General features: G+C 53.7%; 10 protein-coding genes across 10 annotated transcripts; 4 read left to right on the forward strand and 6 right to left on the reverse strand.

Annotated features, from left to right (window-relative positions):
* Positions 1-511: 511 nt before the first annotated feature.
* Positions 512-2,604, reverse strand: PSV08DRAFT_220583 (MBOAT, membrane-bound O-acyltransferase family-domain-containing protein; the record flags this gene model as incomplete). The annotated part of the gene is made up of 5 exons (XM_066092161.1): positions 512-1,215; positions 1,266-2,284; positions 2,335-2,434; positions 2,486-2,530; positions 2,583-2,604. 5 exons carry the CDS (start codon positions 2,602-2,604, stop codon positions 641-643), a joined length of 1,761 nt encoding a protein of 586 aa, XP_065949312.1. The 3' UTR covers positions 512-640.
* Positions 2,605-2,941: 337 nt separating this feature from the next.
* On the forward strand, positions 2,942-4,607 carry PSV08DRAFT_400856 (cyclophilin-like domain-containing protein; the record flags this gene model as incomplete). Its single annotated transcript, XM_014226813.2, has 1 exon — positions 2,942-4,607. One exon carries the CDS (start codon positions 2,942-2,944, stop codon positions 4,451-4,453), a length of 1,512 nt encoding a protein of 503 aa, XP_014082288.1. The 3' UTR covers positions 4,454-4,607.
* Positions 4,608-4,689: 82 nt separating this feature from the next.
* PSV08DRAFT_246155 (uncharacterized protein) lies at positions 4,690-5,702 on the forward strand (the record flags this gene model as incomplete). The annotated part of the gene is made up of 5 exons (XM_066092333.1): positions 4,690-4,721; positions 4,947-4,968; positions 5,161-5,256; positions 5,325-5,526; positions 5,575-5,702. 5 exons carry the CDS (start codon positions 4,690-4,692, stop codon positions 5,700-5,702), a joined length of 480 nt encoding a protein of 159 aa, XP_065949313.1.
* A 330-nt stretch (positions 5,703-6,032) lies between these two features.
* Positions 6,033-7,703, forward strand: PSV08DRAFT_36522 (peptidase M24, structural domain-containing protein). Its single transcript, XM_014226811.2, has 2 exons — positions 6,033-6,206; positions 6,274-7,703. The coding sequence occupies exons 1-2, from the start codon at positions 6,066-6,068 to the stop codon at positions 7,585-7,587; spliced, it is 1,455 nt and encodes a 484-aa protein (XP_014082286.1). The 5' UTR covers positions 6,033-6,065; the 3' UTR covers positions 7,588-7,703.
* Positions 7,704-8,113: 410 nt separating this feature from the next.
* On the reverse strand, positions 8,114-10,106 carry PSV08DRAFT_350142 (PINIT domain-containing protein; the record flags this gene model as incomplete). Its single annotated transcript, XM_014226810.1, has 6 exons — positions 8,114-8,925; positions 8,981-9,086; positions 9,144-9,478; positions 9,532-9,606; positions 9,667-9,891; positions 9,962-10,106. The coding sequence occupies 6 exons, from the start codon at positions 10,104-10,106 to the stop codon at positions 8,114-8,116; spliced, it is 1,698 nt and encodes a 565-aa protein (XP_014082285.1).
* A 641-nt stretch (positions 10,107-10,747) lies between these two features.
* On the forward strand, positions 10,748-11,459 carry PSV08DRAFT_350143 (uncharacterized protein; the record flags this gene model as incomplete). The annotated part of the gene is made up of 3 exons (XM_066092831.1): positions 10,748-10,916; positions 10,968-11,213; positions 11,248-11,459. 3 exons carry the CDS (start codon positions 10,748-10,750, stop codon positions 11,457-11,459), a joined length of 627 nt encoding a protein of 208 aa, XP_065949314.1.
* A 535-nt stretch (positions 11,460-11,994) lies between these two features.
* On the reverse strand, positions 11,995-13,200 carry PSV08DRAFT_388275 (SGNH hydrolase-type esterase domain-containing protein; the record flags this gene model as incomplete). Its single annotated transcript, XM_014226808.1, has 1 exon — positions 11,995-13,200. One exon carries the CDS (start codon positions 13,198-13,200, stop codon positions 11,995-11,997), a length of 1,206 nt encoding a protein of 401 aa, XP_014082283.1.
* A 361-nt stretch (positions 13,201-13,561) lies between these two features.
* PSV08DRAFT_220593 (uncharacterized protein) lies at positions 13,562-14,545 on the reverse strand (the record flags this gene model as incomplete). Its single annotated transcript, XM_014226807.1, has 1 exon — positions 13,562-14,545. The coding sequence occupies one exon, from the start codon at positions 14,543-14,545 to the stop codon at positions 13,604-13,606; it is 942 nt and encodes a 313-aa protein (XP_014082282.1). The 3' UTR covers positions 13,562-13,603.
* Positions 14,546-14,843: 298 nt separating this feature from the next.
* PSV08DRAFT_361130 (uncharacterized protein) lies at positions 14,844-15,456 on the reverse strand. The gene is made up of 3 exons (XM_014226806.2): positions 15,245-15,456; positions 15,099-15,188; positions 14,844-15,032 (listed from the first exon to the last, which is right to left on the reverse strand). The coding sequence occupies exons 1-3, from the start codon at positions 15,373-15,375 to the stop codon at positions 14,906-14,908; spliced, it is 348 nt and encodes a 115-aa protein (XP_014082281.1). The 5' UTR covers positions 15,376-15,456; the 3' UTR covers positions 14,844-14,905.
* Positions 15,457-15,796: 340 nt separating this feature from the next.
* On the reverse strand, positions 15,797-18,524 carry PSV08DRAFT_220598 (BRE1 E3 ubiquitin ligase-domain-containing protein; the record flags this gene model as incomplete). Its single annotated transcript, XM_014226805.2, has 3 exons — positions 15,797-18,077; positions 18,127-18,270; positions 18,351-18,524. 3 exons carry the CDS (start codon positions 18,522-18,524, stop codon positions 16,212-16,214), a joined length of 2,184 nt encoding a protein of 727 aa, XP_014082280.1. The 3' UTR covers positions 15,797-16,211.
* Positions 18,525-18,706: the final 182 nt, after the last annotated feature.

The following is an 18,706-nucleotide window of genomic DNA, read 5'->3' on the forward strand; positions in this document are numbered from 1 at the left end:
ACCTGATCGGTTGGCCTAGACCTGCCAGGCCACTAACAGCAGCCGGATAAATTTTTGTTACATGAAAACACGCCTGTGCACCCGTATTGCGGCAAGTATGTGGATCGACTGGGCTCTGCTTGTATCATAAATCTTGCTGCTGGGCTGCATCAACCTTTTCAGCTGATACCAACCGACGCGTCGTTTCTTAGCGTGTACGAAACTTGGGCTTGCATAAGGCGGCGGCTAGCTCAAGACAAGCCATGGCGTCGCCCTCACGCTCGCAACGCGACAGACTACCTAGATAGTGGCGGCGGGAGCGGTGTGTGGTCGGGATGGCTGATGGCGGATGCCTCAGACGAGAACGTTGGAAGCGTGTCATGTATCAACCTTGTGGGTGCGCAGCGATCTGACCAGGGTCTGTGCTGATCCCGGAAAGCTTGGTATCCCGACCCCAACCGCCGACCACGCTCGGACGCCAGGCCAGCCGCTTGCACACACACACACACCACGCATACACACGTATACCACACACAGACACATAACAAATGCATTCAAACGACAACTAGCGGACCCTTGGTCGGCCCCTCAGCGACGGTCCCTCTTCTCCTCAATAAAAAACATGCGCGGCCTCCCAGGGCATCCCCAGCAGCACCCAGCCCTACGACTTCTTCGTGAACTGGTTGAGCTTTTCCTGAACTGCTTTTTTAACATCAAACCCCTGTGTTATGCTGCCCCTCCGTCTTCTCGCTTCTAACTCTGCTTTCACCTCGGCCACAATCTCATCAACCATTTTTTCTGGGTCATCGGCAATACCCAAAAGTGGCATCTGGTGTTGACTGCCAACGCCGGATACACTGTCTGCTGACGTAGTCCTGGCCATCCTTTCTCTCCGTATTTCTTCTCGTGCAGCCTTCTCAATTGTAGGCTCATCAATTTGGCTGGTTGGCTGTGCTGGTGGTACACGGGCAGCTTGACGTTGCACCAGCATCTTTCGAAATGGAAAAGAACGGGAGAACAGGGCATAGGACGCGGCGACGCCGATGAGTGCGTAAAAGTAGACGCGTGCCCAAACTGTGATCGTGTCCGTGAAGCCCAGCAAGATGAAGGGGGCGACGACAAAAGCAAAGACGGTTTGTGTCAACACCATCGTAAAGACATCATAATATCGCTTCGAAGGCAAGGGCGATTTGCCATCAGGAGTCAGGAAAAGTGGGCGAACCAAGCGGCGGCCGTCTACACATGGTTAGTGTGGAGAGACTTTAAAGTTTTGTGGAGAGACTGACTTTTTGCAGCAGTCTGAACAAATGCAGCTAGCACAAAGGCCAGGTAGTAGCCAGGGTAAAAACCATGCCAGAAGGCGCTCGTAACAAAGGTCGCCAATGTAGCCCGAAAGCCGGGCTTCTGGCCCTTCGGAGTTACCCGCAAGTACATGTAATTCTTCAGCCACGAGTTCGTGTTAATGTTCCAGTAACCAAGGTAAGCTCGTGCATTTTGAGCACTCTCAATCTCCAGCGGCATAATGTTGGTGAGGCGGTCCCATTTTGGTCGCTGTGTCTTGGGGTCGAGACCATTGTAACCGATGCCAGACAGGATGCATGCTCCTTCCGATAAGCTCCACACGGCATAGTACTTCATGCGGGTAGTAAGTCCGAGCATGTACAACTGCCACACCCTGCGCAAGAAGGTGTAGTGCATCCACTCGCCACCGAGGTAGAAGGCGGGGTAGTACCAGCTGGAGAACTTGATGAAGGCAACTAGCCAGAGCGTGCCGTACGCAGCTTTGATGGCAGCCGGCACTCCGCTCCGAGGAATCTTGCGCTTCTTTCGCGTTGGCGGGGCCCGCGAGGGATCTGTGCCTGGTGGGAGGGTGAACATGGTGGTAGTGATGTACTGGCTGTAGTCGGCATAATCGAATGCAGGACCAGCCATGAGACCTGGGAAGAAGAAGACGTAGCCCGTGTAGTCGAGGAGACTGGGCATGGTGCGGATGGCGTGTTCGCGTTGGAAGTCGGTGAGATCAGAGTCGGCAAGACGGCCGTCTTGCACGTTCCAGCAAAAGGCGGTAAGCTTCATCACCATGACCATCTGGGCGCCAGTTATGTCAAAGACGGAGGCATCATTGACGGCCTGGCGGTAGATGTGGTTGACAGACATGTGGCCCATGAGGAAGACGAAGCCAATCCAGGGCATGTAGGGGGAATGGATCTTGGACGCGATTAGGTAGGCGCCGCCCGCACTGATGAAGATTGTTCGCAAGCCAGCCCATAGGTCAAAAAGACCAACTAGGTAGAACATAGACACACTACATCTATGAACAAGGTACTATAGCGTACATGGACATGTCATACGTACCTGATGACGAACAGGTTCTTCTTCCATGGGTCCTTGTCGGGTATTCTCTTGAGCACAGCCGCAAGTGGATATGACAGGTAGAAAGAAAAAACGAGTTTTACTAGCCAAGGTCAACCGTGGGCCAGACACATATGATGCTGAGGCCTCTCACGCTCGTCTGCCGAGTTCCCAAGTATGCTGGCAACATACTCGAATGCTTCATGGCTGGTTAGTGCAAGTGTCAGCTTTTGGGCCTCGCCAATACGTACGAGCATTGATATAGGGCAACATGGTGCCGAGTGGGAGGATGCAAAGGAAGAAGTGCTATCCGGAGCAGAGACGGATGGATTATCGGACGAGAAGAGTGGTGTCATGAACAAGATGCCATCTGGATGGTGGTAACGACAAGTGGACGGGTTGGAGTCGACCAAGGTACGACATGTGCACATGGCCAAGGGATGCGCAGAATGACGTTGGCGTAGTGGTCGTGGGCCCGTGGGTCGTGCGGAAGCGCTCGACGCTGAGTGGCTGGAGGGTTTGCAGCGCGGATAGCCCATGCGACATCACCACATCACGACACTGCGCCATCGACGAGCAAGCAACGGGCTTTGCGAGGTAGACAGTCGCCATGAGCTCGACATACAACCTCGAGCCCAACCCCACGGCCAAGGTGGTGCTGCACACCACCGCCGGCGACCTGGAGCTGGAGCTGTTCGCCAAACAGACGCCCGTCACGTCGCGCAATTTCCTGCAGCTATGTCTCGATGGCTACTACGACAACACCGTCTTCCACCGCCTGGTCAAGGGCTTCATCATTCAGGGCGGAGACCCCACGGGCACCGGCCAGGGCGGCCAGAGCAGCTACGATGGCGAGCCTTTTGCCGACGAGTTCCACAGCCGCCTTAAGTACACGCGCCGCGGGCTGCTGGGCATGGCCAACACAGGCACCAAGGACGACAACGGCAGCCAGTTCTTCTTCACCCTTGCTCCGACACCCGAGTTGCAGGACAAAAACACGCTCTTTGGCCGCGTGGCTGGCGACACCATTTACAATCTTATGAAGATGGCTGAGGCGGAGATCCGCGATGGAAGCGATGACCAGCCCATGTACCCAACAAAAGTCACGGGCGCAGACATTATTGTGAACCCCTTCGAAGATATGGTCCGTCGGGTGCAGGCTGCTGCGCCTACAGAGGTAGAGACTAAGAAGCCTAAGAAGCCCAAGAGGAAAGCTGGCAAGAATGTCCTCAGCTTTGGAGACGACGAGGACGCTGCTGGCTCTGCGCCCGTTGCGAAGAAGCCCAAGTTCAACACCAAGTTAGTCAGTGCAGCCGATGAGAAAGCACCATCCTCCAAACCAGCAGAGCCAGCAAAAGCCATGCCCATACGCAACTCGTCTCGCAACTCGCCTCGTAAATCACCTCGCAACTCTCCCTCGCCACTTCCCTCGCCCAAGCCTGCACAGAAACAAGTCCCCAAGTCACCGCCTGCGCCTAAACCCCGCTCGCCCCCACGAGAATTGTCACCAGAGGCCGAGAGACAAGCAAAGCTTGACCGTGTGAACCAGCAGATTGCCGACCTCAAAGCCTCGATGAAGCGGAGCACGCAAACTCAGGATGCGGCGCCTGTCAAGAAAAAGTCTCTGCTCGAGGCCATGGTACCCTCAACAACCACCCGCGGACGCAAGCGTGGTGCTGGTGGAAACTCAAAAGACGAGCAATCCTCGTTAGACATCTTGGCACGCTTCAAATCCAAACTCGAGGCTGCAGAGCCTGCCATAATATCCAAGCCAGCCGCTTCAACACTATCCGAAAATACACCAAACGAAAATGGGGAAGGACATGGCAATGGTGGTGATCAAGACGACGAGGCCGCATGTGACCTGCATTTCATAGTAGGCTGTCAGTCATGCAAAGCCTGGGACGCTCAAGAAGATGAGGGTTCCGACGATGATACAGGCTGGATGTCACATTCGCTCAGTTTCGCAAAAGACAGACTAGGCAAAGACCTTGAATGGAAGCGGAAGAACGAAGAAGAGCTGCTAGTCATAGATCCAAGGGAGGAAGCAAAGAGACTCAAAGCCCAAGGCAAGGGCAAGAGAGAATGGGACGATTCCAAAGCCAACAAGGCCAGGCGATGAAGTAGGCATGTTGCATAACAAAGCATTTTTGAGCAAAGAGTTTGTAATTAACCAAGGGCCTATGCGCTCTCTCAAGTCCCGCTAGGCGTTGACTATAAAAGCATTTATACCCAATTCATATCTATTGTTCGGCGTCTTAGCTGTTTTCTAGAGGCCTGTTTTGCTCTCTATGCTCTTCTACATATTTGGTCGTTTGTGAAAACATTTCTTTCCAACCATCATACGTTAACTAAGACATGTCGCGCCGCGGCGTAGACAGGCAGACGTGGTGAGTTCTCCTCTGCTATGTTATCCCTTTATTACCACGTGTTGGCGGCGTGAAGGCAGGAAAGTGAGAAGGCAAGACTAATGTTTTACCATTCACCTTCACTTACCTGCACGTGGTATCTGCTGCCTGCATATCCTCCGCGTCCTCCTTTTAAGCAAGCTACACCACAACCGCAACACTCAACTCTTACTGCGTTTTGAAATATCTTGCGCACATCCACTTTAGGAGCCCTTTGATCTCTACCGAAGTAAGTTGTCCCCACCAGCGAAGCCTATCAGCTTTGCACGTTGCAATTATTGCGCGGGAGCAGTCATCCTACACAGAGCCCAAGATATCCATTGTGACCACATATTTGTCTTGCCTAGGTCGTTTACGGTCATTCTATACATGCACACACACTCTACCTTGTCACAAGTTTATCTGCAACTCTCACTAACAGCACACAGTCTTCGTCGCCGCCATGCCTACCAACTGGAACGACATCAAAGTTATTGAAGGTGTCCTTGTGGCCTACCTTGCTTCCAACAACAACAAGGTACGTCTTCTTTTTTTCTTCTTCTCCGCTGACTCCATGTTGCCATTTTACTAATCCATTGACCAAAGATCGACCTTCGTGAAGTCGCGCGACTTTACGGCAATGGCATGACATACGACGCCCTCGAGTACCATTTTAGACCCTGGAAGACTCAAGCCAAAGATCTCAAGGCTGCAGCTGTGAACGACACTGTCGCTACTCCCAAGAAGCCACGTGCCAAGAATAGCAGCAGCCCTTCCAAGAACACCAGTCGCAGTCCTTCTAAGAAGGGTGAGTAATGTATCCAGAGAGTTATTTGCATTGCTAACCAGTGCGTAGCTGACAAGGTCCAAGCCGGTCGAGTGAGCAAGAACAAGTTAGTTGGAGGCGGTAACGTCAAGACGGAGGATCTTGGCGATAACATCAATGCCATGATCGATTCTGTAGATTATCCTGAGTGTGTATAGGTACTAGGAAGTCGGAGGCATTCAAATGTTTTCCTCTTGTGAGGTGGAGAGATAAAGAGTGGTGCGGATAACCAACGCACCAAGACGCGGGATTCATGTCGGACAGCTGGAGTTACTCTTAGTGTAGCGGGGGTGATAAGAACACAGAGTAACTTTCATGGCACAAATTAAAATCTCATCTGGAGGTCTAGCCTCCTACTTTGAATCGTCCTCTTTGCCGTGTGATCTACCTAGCGCGATACTAAGGTGAGCATGGTGTTCCACGTGACTGCGTGTTGGCGCTATTCTTGGTTGGTGTATCCATGCATCTCAGTCTTGACATCCTTCATCCTACCCTTTAAAGCATCAACTGCTTTATCAAACATGCACATTAATGTTGTAGAAACGAAGGACCTCTTTGTCCCCCATGGTGGAATACCGCTTACTCGTTGGAAAGCACTCGGGCGTAGTACCCGTCCCTCGCGTCCATACATCTTGATGAGCATCGTATTCTTCGCGATTACAGTACGTTTCTTAATTCCAAACCCATCATCATCCTAGAAGACCAAACATCTCAAGATATCCCATCTAGTATCTCTACACGTCATTTGGCCATAGCCATATATTTCCCCCTTCTCAATTTGCAGCTTTCCACATATGCTCAATCAATACCTATCTATCCACTGGTTTGCACTTCCTAGACTCAGCACAACCACCGCTACTAGAAGAATACGTACTTCGACGCAACAACCTCGCCAAAGCACTTGTTGCCGAAAACATGGATGCATTCGTGGTAGAACCAGGGTACACATTTAGTTACTACGCAAACGTGACACAGCAAGACTGGGAGCCCTGGGAGCCCGAAGAACGCCCCTTCTTGATGGTCATCCGACCCCAGACGCTGGAGGACGGAAACATTGTGGCCAACACGTCGTTCCTGGTGCCGAGCTTCGAAGAGACGCGTGCGAGGCTGCTCGGTATGCCGTTTGAACATGATATCCATACGATTACGTATCAAGAGCATTGGGATTACTACACCACGCTTTACCTCTCTGAGATCTGGGGGGAGAAGTTATCGCCCAAAATCATGGTTGACGAGGAGATGCGCGACTTTATTCAGCGCGGGCTGGCGTCCAACGGCTTTACCGTCTCGGGTTTGGCCGGCGAGGTGGAAGCTGTGCGACAAGTCAAGACGGAGCGCGAGATTGGCATTCTGAAAGCTGTCAATACGGGAACGGTGGAAGCTATTCGTGCCATGAGACAGTGCCTCTACCGTGGGGTGACGGAGAATGAGGTCAGACATGTGTTGGACGATACGCTACGAGCCGCTGGGCTTGACCCGTTCTTTGATATTGTGGAGTTTGGGAAGAGCGCTGCTTTGCCACACGGCGGGTATGACGGGACTAGGAAGTTGGATGCTGGCATGTTTGTCCTCATTGATGTTGGCGCAAAGTTATATGGATATAGTTCAGATGTGACTCGCACATTCTATCCACCTTTGGAACCAGCGCCGCGAGTGACGTCGGAACACAATACGACTCAGCAACTAGAGGTTTGGCAGCTTGTGCTAGCTGCACAGACTGCTGCTGTCAAGGCAATGGTACCGGGTTCTACCGCCGCCTCGGTGGATATTGCCGCACGCGGCATTATCCAAGTTGCAGGCTACGGCGATTACTTTACCCACCGCCTGGGACATGGCATCGGCATCAAGGCACACGAGAGCCCATACCTCAACAAAGGCAACTCCATAGCCATATTGCGCCCAGGCATGGTCTTCACCGCCGAACCTGGTGTTTATCTTCTCAACAAATTCGGCGTGCGTCACGAGGATGTCCTCGTAGTCAGAAAGAATGGGGAAGCGGAAAACATCAGCGGTGGGTTTGCCAAAGGACCGTGGCAGCCATAAATACGGCTGGATTTCATAGCAAACTCGAATGATTAGCTGTGGCCTAAGCCGAAAGGGTTATCTACTGCATTTTTGTTATTACACGGTTCAACGTAACCCCGACTCGTGTTCGCCACTCGGCAAACCTTCTTTTACTTGGGCACGCAGCTTTCATTCTGTTTTCTCGTCCCAAAAGCTTGCTTACAATGGCCATTCAAACATGTGTAATCCTTCCATGTGGTGGTATCCCCAATGTTGTCCAATCCCTCAGTACGCCGTAAGCAGATAGATGATCATGAGATGTCGCCCTCCAAACGCCTCGCGCTAAATCCCCATGTCAAATCAGGAAGAAAGAGGAGTACTCCGCTCCATCCACCCACCCGGGGCGCCCACAATCAAGTGAGACTGCGTTGGAATAGGCGGCTTGGACAGGTGGCGTACTACTTCGTCTACTTTCTGCCCTGTGAGGGCAAATTACGTTAGCACGGGAACAAATATGTACTTATACATCAATGGTAATAGACAACTAGAAAGCGCAGCACATGTTTCAAGGCGAGGAAGAGCCAATGTGCGTGGGGTAGGTGGAGGTACCCTGTCCAGGATAGCTAGGCCGTGCAGGCTGCGCGGGCCGATAGGAATGATAAGCGTGGCGCGATGGGGGTGTAGATGGAGGGCGGGAATATTCCGGGCGTACGTTGGCAGAACTCGAGTGGTAGGCCGGTGGTGGTGGCGGGCGTCTTGTAGTTGCCAAAGGAGGCAACTGGTACCGACGCGATGCATCTGGAATGCTATTGGGGGTAGTAGTGTACGCTACCTTTTTAGTTGGCCTCGCTGGCTCTTCATCATCGCTCAATGTCAGGTCGACAACCTCAGAGGTCCTCTTTTGTGTGGAGCGAGGTGCAGTGGATGGTTCTCGAGAGGGCAACGGAGGCGTACTGAGCGAGGTAGGGGTTGGTGCGGCTTCACTCTTGATAGCCTGGACGCGGTAGTCAGTGATCTCAACGAGGTCATCGTCACTATCGTCGTCATGGTTATGCTTGGGTTTTAGCTCCTTTTCGGTCGACCACTCGCCGTTTGGCTGAATAGTGACCTGGTCCGTGTTGCGGGCTTTGCTCAAAATGTCCTGAACGTATTCATCAACAGCAAGTGCCTCGAAGGATATGATCTTGTTGCATATCGGGCAGGTCCATGTGGGCGCTTGCTCCTGGAGCTGGAGAAAAGAGACTGCATCGAAGCACTGGTTATGTGTGCAGACTGTAGATCTGCAGGGAGTGACGATTCGCAGAGTGGAAATTGGATCTTTGAGTGACATGACGCTCGATCCCACTTCGATATCTGGGTCATTGGCCTTCTTCATCACTAATGACGGGTTAGTTGAGTTTGGTACCGGACGCGCAAGGGGGGGGCGCCTTACTCTCCTCTAGCACAGATCCCCTAGTAATGACATTGCGGCGCTTGATACGCTGGGTCAATTCTTCGACTGAGAATTTCCGCACCAAGTAAACAAATAGGTTATATTTCTGCAGATGACTGTTAGCTTGAAGTCGCATTTCAGGGGAGCTCGAGTGCAAAGAAACCTCTGATTGACTTGCCTTCTGGGTCAGGGCATAAGTGATAAGGAGGCTGTTGCGCTGATTGGCGACTTTTGTGCGGACAAAGTCGGTAATATCAGCCGGACGCGTCGAGCCTGGCTTATTCTTAAGGCCTTTGTAATTTGCCTTGACCTCTGCATCGTTGACCTTGACCTCGATCTGAGAAGGAAATGCAATGTCGAGACGCGAGTAAGGAGCCAGCGGCTGCTCAAGCGCAGAGAAGAGCAGCAGTCGCAAGGACGGATCGGAGTTTAAGCGCCCTGTCTGAGCCTCATTCAGGGTAAGGCTCTTTGAGAGCGTGGCTCTGTGAGTTGGAGAAGCTGGCATATGGTTAGCCTAGAAGGGCAGATGGCGGCGAGAAGGGCAAACATACCTTCTAGCGACATGTTTGTGAGCACAAGCTCGCGTATCTCGAAGAAGGGGCTGTCTTTGAAAAAGTACGTGGGACCTGGTTTCGTCATCAGTACTACTGTAGTCAGGCACGCGGGCGCAACTGAGGCCAACATACGAGGTGGCAGTGCGGCCTGGTGGTGCTGGTGCGGTTGGCGCGCGCCGTTGGATGGGTATCCATTGGACATGGCGTAGCTGTTTGTAAGGGGCGGGGGTGGTTGCGAGTATGAAGGAGCAGCCGGGCTGGTTGCTGTTGGGGGCGGCGCTTCACCGTGGTGCTGCACGCGATGGTGCAGGCGGCGCAATTGCTCATGGTCTCTTCTGGAGACGGCATCGGAGATTACTAGTGAAGGTGAGTGTTAGCAGGACGAGGGGTGAAAAGCATCGAGGCGGCGCCCAGAACATGCACGTACAATCAATGACGCGAGCTTGGAGGGCAGCCTTGTTGCCCGTCTGGGCCTTGCCCTCCTCTTTCAGGATCTTCTTGAGGTCATTGTTGATGAGTCTCTTTGAGCGCTCCGTGATGGTGGCAGCCGTATGCTGCAGCGTCGCCTCCATGCTGGGTATTCGTGTGCGTGTGCGAGGACAGGCGGATGGGTTTTGGTGTCGCGGCAGACAGGGCCAGGCGGGTTTGGGGATCTGAGGGTGAAATGCTACGGGTATGGCGAAGGCATATCGAGAGCTATATGGACGAGGAGGTCTCGGGTCTGGAGGCGGGCGAGGGTGAGAGGAAGACGGTGGTGAAGTGAAGGGCCGTCGAGGCAGCTGGCCGGGCGGATGCTGGTCGCAACTTCTCTCTACTGCCAGACTCGGTCGGCGGCGGCGCAGTGCCGTGTAGTCGAGTGCCGTGTTGTGCGGTGCAGTGCAGGCCGACAAGCAGCAACAAAGGCGCCTCGCGGTGTATGTCAAGTGGCCGTCGTCGACGATGGCGGCGGGTCTGGCGGCGGGCCCATGTCCCAGGTGCTGCCAGCGTGTGTGCCCCAAGGCAGTCAGCGTCACTCGGCGAAGAACGCGACCCGAGCACGGGCCGGCGTGGGTTTCGCCCTGGTGCCTCGCCACCAAAATTATTATTCCCAGCTTTTGCATTTTCCCCACCCGACGACCCGCCCGCCGAACGAGATACTTGCATTCTCCAACGTACACGCCCATATTCTCTCCCCATACACAAACACATACCCAAATCACGCACACACACCAAAATGGCAAAGGGCCTCCGCGCAAGTAGCAAAAAGGCGAACCGCACAAAGCTGCGCGCCAGAGTATTTGGCCCTGTCGAGCAGGCGCGCATGGAACGCCTGCACGCCAAACTTCTCGAGACAGTCCAGCAGCCCAAGCCAGAAAGCAACCAGATGGACACTGCTGAAGACAGTAAGCCGGTCGCATCCTCTCGCGCATGCCCACCTGCTAACATGCGACCAGCCAACACCGCAGCCGAGACTACCACCGCCGCCAACGAGGACGACTTGCCCAAAGGTTCGTCTTTTCTCACTGCTCCCATACCACGCTCCCTGTCCGACCCCTCCCCAAAGCCCCTCGATGCAGCACAGGACGATTGTGACCTCAGGAATCTGTGCCTCCACCTGGGCTTATGTTCCGATGTCGTTGGCTTCACCACAGACGGCCATCTCGAGTTTGCCTTTGACCCACTCCCTCCACATTGGTCGGGTAAGAATCAAGGGCTAACTCCATCCTGATGCAGACATGGACGTCGACGGCGCTCCCGCTGCCACCACCTCCACCTCCGCAAAGAGCTCCTCCAACAAGCCCAAGGACAAGAGCCAGACCCGCAAACAGCTTCGTCGCAAGCCCTCCAACAAGGTCTCCTTCCCCACCTCGCGAGGCAAAGGTGCCCTCAAGCCCTTCAAGGGCCAGACGGCCGGACCCGGTCGCATTGGCAAACGACGATCATGATTGATGATTTTCTCCCTGGCGTTGATGGATGGCATTTCCCTGGCGTTTACACACCTCCTGTTATTTTCTCCAAAAAGTAAGGGTTGGAAAGGATACCATGTCCCCCCCGTGCGGACTTTTACTGCATGTATGCGCAATTCATAAATCTATATTTTTATGTTAGTACACAACCATGTCGTTGACAATGCGACAACAGTTGGTCTCGGCTGTTCATCCACGTCTCTCCCCTGATTGATGCATTGTGTTCTGCTCTTCTTGAACGCACTACCCAGTGCGCGAGAGGGATGTGTGGTGATGGTGTGAAGCCTTTGGTCTTGAGAAGTTGATATAGATTTTGAGTGGGGAAAGGGGCCTGAGACGAAGGCGGTGGTTCCTTCCTTCTTTCCTTCCAACCTAGGGACAAAACAGCTTCAACCATGCACACAAAGATTCATATCTGAATTTTCTTCTGGTCACCCTGTGCAGCCTCTGCAAACAATAAACTTCCTAGATAGCAACCATCTTAAACACTTATTTCATCAATTACATAAATAAATCACAGCTCCTCAACGTCTGTCCGCTGCCCTACACTCCTCTTGTCCAAATCCTCCACCAGCATCCGTGCAATAACTTCATGTCCTATGGGTCTCAGATGAAAAACCCTCTTATAGCTATCCGGCAGCAGCCAGTGAAGCTCATCACCCAGCCACCCCTCTCCTCCAACACCACCATCGCCGCCGCCATGCCTCTCCTTGTCCACAAACCCCTTGCCATGCTCGATTTCCCAACCCGGATGCCTCTCCAACGTCTTATCCACCTCCCTCGCAATCCCCCCCTGGAACGAAAACCTCGGCACCGCATCCCCCGTCTGATTCAACAACGCCGTGCTATTCTCGCCGTGATCCACCGTCGCCCACTCGTAAAACGCCAGTCCAGCCCGGTTCGGCGCAGGCTCAACAACACCGCTCTCGCAGTACCGGCCCCGTAGCTGGCAAATCTCTGCATCGTAGTCGATGAAGCGGACGCCCGACCCGGCATCTTGGACTGCTCGTGCGAGAATGCTGTTGACGCTGTGGACCATGTCGTTGAGCTTGCCGCGTAGGTCGCGAGTGAGGTATTGCTTCTCCCACTCGACGTCTTTCCATATCGCCCACGTTACGTTGTCGCATGCTTCGTCATCGGCGCCGAAGAAGGTCGCGTATCCCGTGTAGTAAATGCTGCCGTGCTGTGGGTTCATCTTTTGCTTTGCGGCGTCGATCAGGAGGCTGGTGTTGTGGTATAATTCTGTCTCGTTGGCGATGCGGGCGCGTGCTTTGTCGATGGCCTCTGTGCAGGCGTCTTCGGCGGCCATGTAGAATTGGTAGATGCATGCGCTTAGGATACCAGTAAGCCCGACATCGTTGCCACCCGCTGATATGGTGAGCAGATCGAGGTTAGGGGGCAGTGCTGGCACCTGAGTAGCGAGGATTTCGGTGCTGGTGGCGCCGGAACAGGCAAGAAACGTATGAGTTCGGTTTGGATTCGTACCTAGGAGAGAATTGTGCAGTATATTGGGGTAAGAGTGTGTATAGCGTGAGCAGAGCCAGTCGAGGCGATGTCCTGAACCGAGACCAGCAGAGTACGAGTCGCCTATCGAAGCAAAACTTTGGATCCATGGGAACCTAATGGTGGGAATAAAAAGAGGAGCTTGATTCACATTGTTGGATGGACTAGTCAGAGTGAGGATACTTGAGATCCATCTGGTTATACTTGAGGATAGCATGGTGATGGGTCTGAGATGGTGCAGTCGCAATGCTCGTGGCACTCCCAGGTATCCATGGTTTGACAGAGTGTCCTACAGAAAAGAAGCAGTGCCAGTGTCTGGCCACGTCGGATGCTGTATTGCACGTGTGGTTCAGCGAGCGGTCACGCGGTGTCAGCAAAATGGTTGTTTGCGCGAATCGACCAAGCACGAGGTCGTTGTAGCACGGCTACTGGCTGAAACTACCCAAGACCAGACACTCACCAAAAGCCTGTGTTTAGATAACACTGAATCTACCTGTTGTGGCCGCAGTTACATGGCGAGCATTTTCTGCCACAAAAAGATGAGAAATCGCTCGAACATGCACGTGCTACCAAGTAAGCTCAGGATGCCCGTTTGTCTAGGATAATGGATTGTCTCTTCGTCATGAATTGAAGATTCTCGAATACAACTTCTCGTGTCTACCAACCCAGAGGTCCATGACTGGCACACTCTGTCCTGCATCCTCGACCGTCTTATCCCAGCCTTCGTCAACCAGCCCACGAATCCTCTCTTGCAGCTCTGCGCTCGCCAGCACCGCTTGCGCCTGATAAGGGCCCATGACGCTAGCTCTCACAGCAGCGCTGACCACTGTCCTCGCATGCGAGAATAGAAACAGATAGGCAGCTTGCTGCAGTGGAACATGTAGGATGCTGGTGATGAGGCCCCATAGCGGGGCAAGGTGGGCGTTTATGTGCTCCGAGGTGCGGAGGGCGGCAGAGAAGGACGCAAGCGCCTCGACGGCTGGACTCTTGGCTGCTACGCCGTTCAAGCTGGAATCGCGCACATGTCGCTCAGGGCTGTTGTACTGCGCTCGGAAGCTTCGATCCCAAACAGCAAGCAGCGCCCGGCCCTGTGCTATGCTGGCCCGTCGTGCCACAGTGCACGGCGTGCTCGCATCAAAGTCATTGTCCAGTGTTTCAATCTCTTGTGGATCGCGATACCCGGCAAATACGTATGGGAGCGACGTGCTGGCGAGTGTTGATAGAGAGAGGCGGAGGAACGTGTTGAAGGCGGGCAGCTGTGATGCCGAGGGCGTCGCTGGCTTGTGGTGCGCGAGGTACGATTCTAAGCCACTGCTAAAAGCAAAAGACCCCAGTGGTAGGGCTGAGTCGGCGAGCAAGAGTAGGGCATGCAGGGCAGCGTCTTGTTCTGCGGGTGAGAAGGAAGGTACGGGCGGAGATGTACCGGCATTGGGAGGCGACGAGAAAGGGGGAGTCGCAACTACGCCATCTGGATTCAGCCGGGCCTTTGCATCCTGTAGTCGTCTTTCGAGGTCTGCTACCTCATCCAACAGGGCTTGCTGGTCCTGGCGTGGTGGTTTCATCTTGGAGGTCGGAAGTGGATGCGGCTAGCGAAAGGCCACAACGCGTGGCCTTGGCGAGATTACCGAACACAGCCAGGGATCCATTCTGGTGCATGCATACGCTTTACATGAGCACAGAGTAGACTAGGCTCGAATAATGTTCATTGATGTCGCAGCGTCTACAGCTGCAGAGTCGTCATATTCATAATACTACCCTACCAGGGTGCCCAAAACTCCAATGAGGTCCATTGTACCATGAGACCTAGCCTAGCCCGAACCAGCCCAAACAAACCGACACCATGGTCATGAAAGAAAAGGGTATGCCCCGCACGTGAAAAAACCCACAACCCAGGCGCCCGGGCGAAAATAGCAATGTCGCCTCTAGGCCTCTGCATCTTGCTTGCCCGCATCACCCTTTGGGATATCGGCAAACATGAGCGAGCCGCTGCCTTTGCTGGCCTCGAGACTCTTAGAGCTCGCCTTCTTGAACAGTGTCTGTGGCTTTGACCTGTAGCTTGGTTAACTCACATGCTCGGATAGCCTTGGGCGCATGAAAGTGGACGGCACAACTTACTTCTTCATGGCGTGTTTGGTCTTGAAGGCCTGCAGCTTCTGCGTGGCCGGACTCATAATGTCGTCGGATGGCGAGACGTACTTTGACTCCCTATCTTGACGTTAGTATGACGCTACTGTGTTAGGTGCATGCCTGGCGCAACGTACTGCTTGTCATCGAGGCGCGAGTGTAGAACCTGACGATGGTACTCAAGACTCTTAATCTTGGTATTCTCTGGTGACTCCATGGCCTTGACCTTTGAATTAGTGTCGCGCGCTGCAAGGACGTTGGAAGTCATTGAGTTAAGGTGGATTTGGTGGTGGTGATGCAAGATAAATGTCGCTGTATTTTCGCTTTACTTGTGTAACGTTTGTTTTTGCTTTTTTTTTATGTCTCTGGTAGTGTAAAAAGCTGAATGCAACCAGTGTCAAGTCGAGGCAGAGCTATTCCTTTATGCTTTGGCCGCGTCGGGTTGTGGTGGTAAGAGTAGTCGACTTTGCACGTGTTTACAGTGGGTATGTCGCGTGGGGCAACGGCAGGGAACGCGTCCTTCACGTCATTACCCGGGCGTGGTTGCCTCCTTCCAGGCTGGGATCTCTGCCCGGTTTGGGCAACGACGCCCCAGCTGGTTGGCTGTCACTGCCTGTCCTCTCCACCCGTGGGCCCTGTCAGGGTTGGGTGAGTCACCGTTGGTCCACTCGCCTTTGTTTTGCACAGACAGTCCATACTAATTGCTTTGGCATTCTCTTCCTCGCATCACTCCCCCAACTTGCATACAACCTATCATGTTTATCTAGCCCGCGCCCATTGAAAACATTGCTGAGACCGAGAAAGTACCCTCAGGCCATCTAGTAAAACATGCGAACTCATGTCGTCTGAACATGCACACAACTCTGATCGTACATGCTCCCGCGCTGCCAAAACACCAACGCTATGTATGGAATGCGGCCCATAGCCACCCGTAGAACGCCAACGTATCCAAGGCACCCCCTGGTGCTTGGCCTCAGAACTTGCCCTCCACGCTCTTGTAAAATGGTAGTAAGAAAAAAAGGGTTACACAAAGAAATGCAGCTAATATACAGGACACACCGGGTACTTGGAAAAAGGGAAGCCAGGCAGAAGTCGTAGTAGATATTACAAATGCACACGCATCGTGTCGTTACTGCCAAAGGCCTTGCCACAGTTGGGACACTTGCGCGCTCGGTTTGTGAGCCTGTCTTGCACGCACTGGTCGCAGAACATGTGCCCGCACGTCTTGATAACCGTGTTCTTGAGCTTGCTCTTGCAAATCTGACACTGGATCAGCAGCTCCATTGTCGACACTTCGGAGCTCTGGTTGGCCGTGCTCTTCTTCTTGTAGATTTGCACCTGCTTCTCCAGTCCAGCAACTTGCGCTGCCAGCTTGTCTCGTTCCGTTTCCGATTCGCGTTGCGCATGCTTTGCCGCCAGGCACGTTGCGTCCTTGGCTTCGACAAGCTTCTTGAGCTCCGCAATTTGGCTGACCTGGCCCTCGGACGTAATGGCGTTCTCGCTGACCTTTTGTTGCAACTGCCGGTGCTGAATAGAAAGCTCGTCCATCTGCGATCGCATTTCTGCTGTTTGCTTCTCCAGTTTGTCTACCAATGACCGACTGAGCGAATCTGCTTCTTTCAACTGTGCCACAACCTCCGTGGCTTTGGTCGACTGGGCCCGCAGGATCCGGATTTGCTGTTCCAACTCGCCTTTGGTCTTCATTGCGGCAAAGAACTTTTGATCCGCCTTGGCCTTGTCTGCATGTGCCTTGGCAATATTCTCCTCCCATGTCGCAATCTCGGCAATTTTCTTGCTTGCAATGGCTTGCGCCTTCTTCCATGCTGCTTCCATGGCTGGCAACTCGTTACTCAAGATTTGTGCTTGGCTCTCCAGCTTCAAAACCTTGGCCCGCAACTGCTCGGGAGTCAAGTCGTCCAGCTCCATGGATTGCTGTCCCATGGATGCTTGCTGTTCGGCAATTTGAAGTCGCAGTCGCTCGCATTCTGACTCAAGCGCCGCAATCCGACTGTCACAAGCACTCACGAGTTGCTTTGATTGCTCAATAGACTCCTTGGAATCCTTATGGCTGGCCTCCAGTACGTTGTTCTTACTTACAAGCTCGTCGCGGGCATTTCGGATACGAGCGCAGTTTGCTTCTGCTTGTGAAACATGGCTTGCGTGTTCCGCCAGGGTCGTACGCACTTCCTCGTCCACTTTGATCCGGTATGCTGTTCGCTCAGCCTGACTCTTTTGCGCTTCCTCGCGCAAAGAAATGTTTTGGGCCTCCAGGTTGTTGATGCGCTTAATAACGTCTTCATGCTGACTTTTAATCGCCTTGAACAGATCTGTCTTTGCATAATCATCGTCGGAGAGCCCGGTAAGCTTGACTTTCAATGCCGTGATCTCTTCTGTAAGCTTCTTGTTCTCCTGCTCAATCTGCTCAAGATGTTCTTTCCTCTTAGCCGCCTCAGCCAACGCTTGGTTTTTTGCAGTCTCCAGTTCCTCACTGATTGGTCCTGGTGAGGTGCCATTGACTGCATCTGTTCCGTTGCTGGCTGAAGGAGGCTCTTCCTTTGCTACAGTGCTGGTCCCAACTGCTTGTTGCTCAAGCTTCTGAACCTGAGCACTTTTCAATCGATCAAGTTTCTTTTCAGCAACGAGATAGCGGTGAGTAGCGGTGTCCAGTCGGTCCGACAATTGCTCCTTTTCTGTCGCAACCTGCTGGAGTCGAATGACATGATCCTTTTCGCTAGCTAGAAGTTCGGACAGCCTTTTCTGAAGTTGAGCGACCTCGGGGCTGGCTGCAGGAAACTTGGCAAAAAGAGAGGAAAGTGAAGAGAGAATCTTTTCCCTGCGTTTAGACAGGTGTTGCTTAAAGGCCTCATTGTCGTCACCAAGAAGGGCGGCAGGGATTGAGGGAGCAGACTCGGAAGCGGACGATGATGCAGGCAGCTCGTCAGCCCCCCGGAGTTTGATTTCATCGATAAGCTAAGAAAGCATTAGCGTCACCTCAATCAAAACCCGAGGGTATACTGACCTGATCAAACCAAGCATCAATTGTTCGCAGATGGGCGTCGTGGTGCTTCGAACGGCTCTCCAACTCGCTCAGTTGTGACTCGACGGTAGCCTTTTCGCGTTTGAACTCGCGCATCTGGCGGAGAATAGCATCCTTCTGGAAAGCCTATGGCGTTGCAGTGTCAGCAGGGGCGTGCGCCGGGGCCGGTAGCGAAGACGGGCGGTGATCGGGGGAGGGGGGCGAACCTCAAGATCATCTTTCCAGGGCAGGTCAGCGTCGGGGTGAGAGCGGGCCCCGTTGACCGCCACGGCCTGCCTCTTTGCAGGAGGAGCGGCGTCGTCGGTGATGGGCCGCTTGCGGTCCTCCATCTTGACAGCGTCAAGCGATGGGGGTGCGACGGTCCTGGCTTCGAGCCTCATCGAGGAGACGCCGGCTTTGTCTGAAGGGGCAGCGAGACGCGCACGCGATCAGACCATGAAGGGAGCAGCGAACGAGCGGCCGAGATGCAAGCGGGCGGCTGGCGGGCGTCGTGATGGCAGCGGAAGGGGGAGATTGGGGGGGAGTGTCGTGTGAGGCCGTCGCAGCAGGTGGTGAGCGAGGA

The sequence above is a fragment of the Bipolaris maydis genome (assembly GCF_028858645.1).
Source record: "Bipolaris maydis strain C4 unplaced genomic scaffold PSV08scaffold_5, whole genome shotgun sequence".
NCBI classification, from domain to species: Eukaryota; Fungi; Ascomycota; class Dothideomycetes; order Pleosporales; family Pleosporaceae; genus Bipolaris; species Bipolaris maydis.

Coding starts and splice junctions, on each gene's coding strand:
- PSV08DRAFT_361130 (XM_014226806.2), bottom strand. CDS start 15,375: ATGACTTCCAACGTCCTTGCAGCGCGCGACACTAATTCAAAGGTCAAG. Junction 15,189..15,244: donor TCGCGCCTCGATGACAAGCA/GTACGTTGCGCC, acceptor ACGTCAAGATAG/GGAGTCAAAGTACGTCTCGC. Junction 15,033..15,098: donor ACCAAACACGCCATGAAGAA/GTAAGTTGTGCC, acceptor ACCAAGCTACAG/GTCAAAGCCACAGACACTGT.
- PSV08DRAFT_36522 (XM_014226811.2), top strand. CDS start 6,066: ATGCACATTAATGTTGTAGAAACGAAGGACCTCTTTGTCCCCCATGGT. Junction 6,207..6,273: donor TCGTATTCTTCGCGATTACA/GTACGTTTCTTA, acceptor TATCCCATCTAG/TATCTCTACACGTCATTTGG.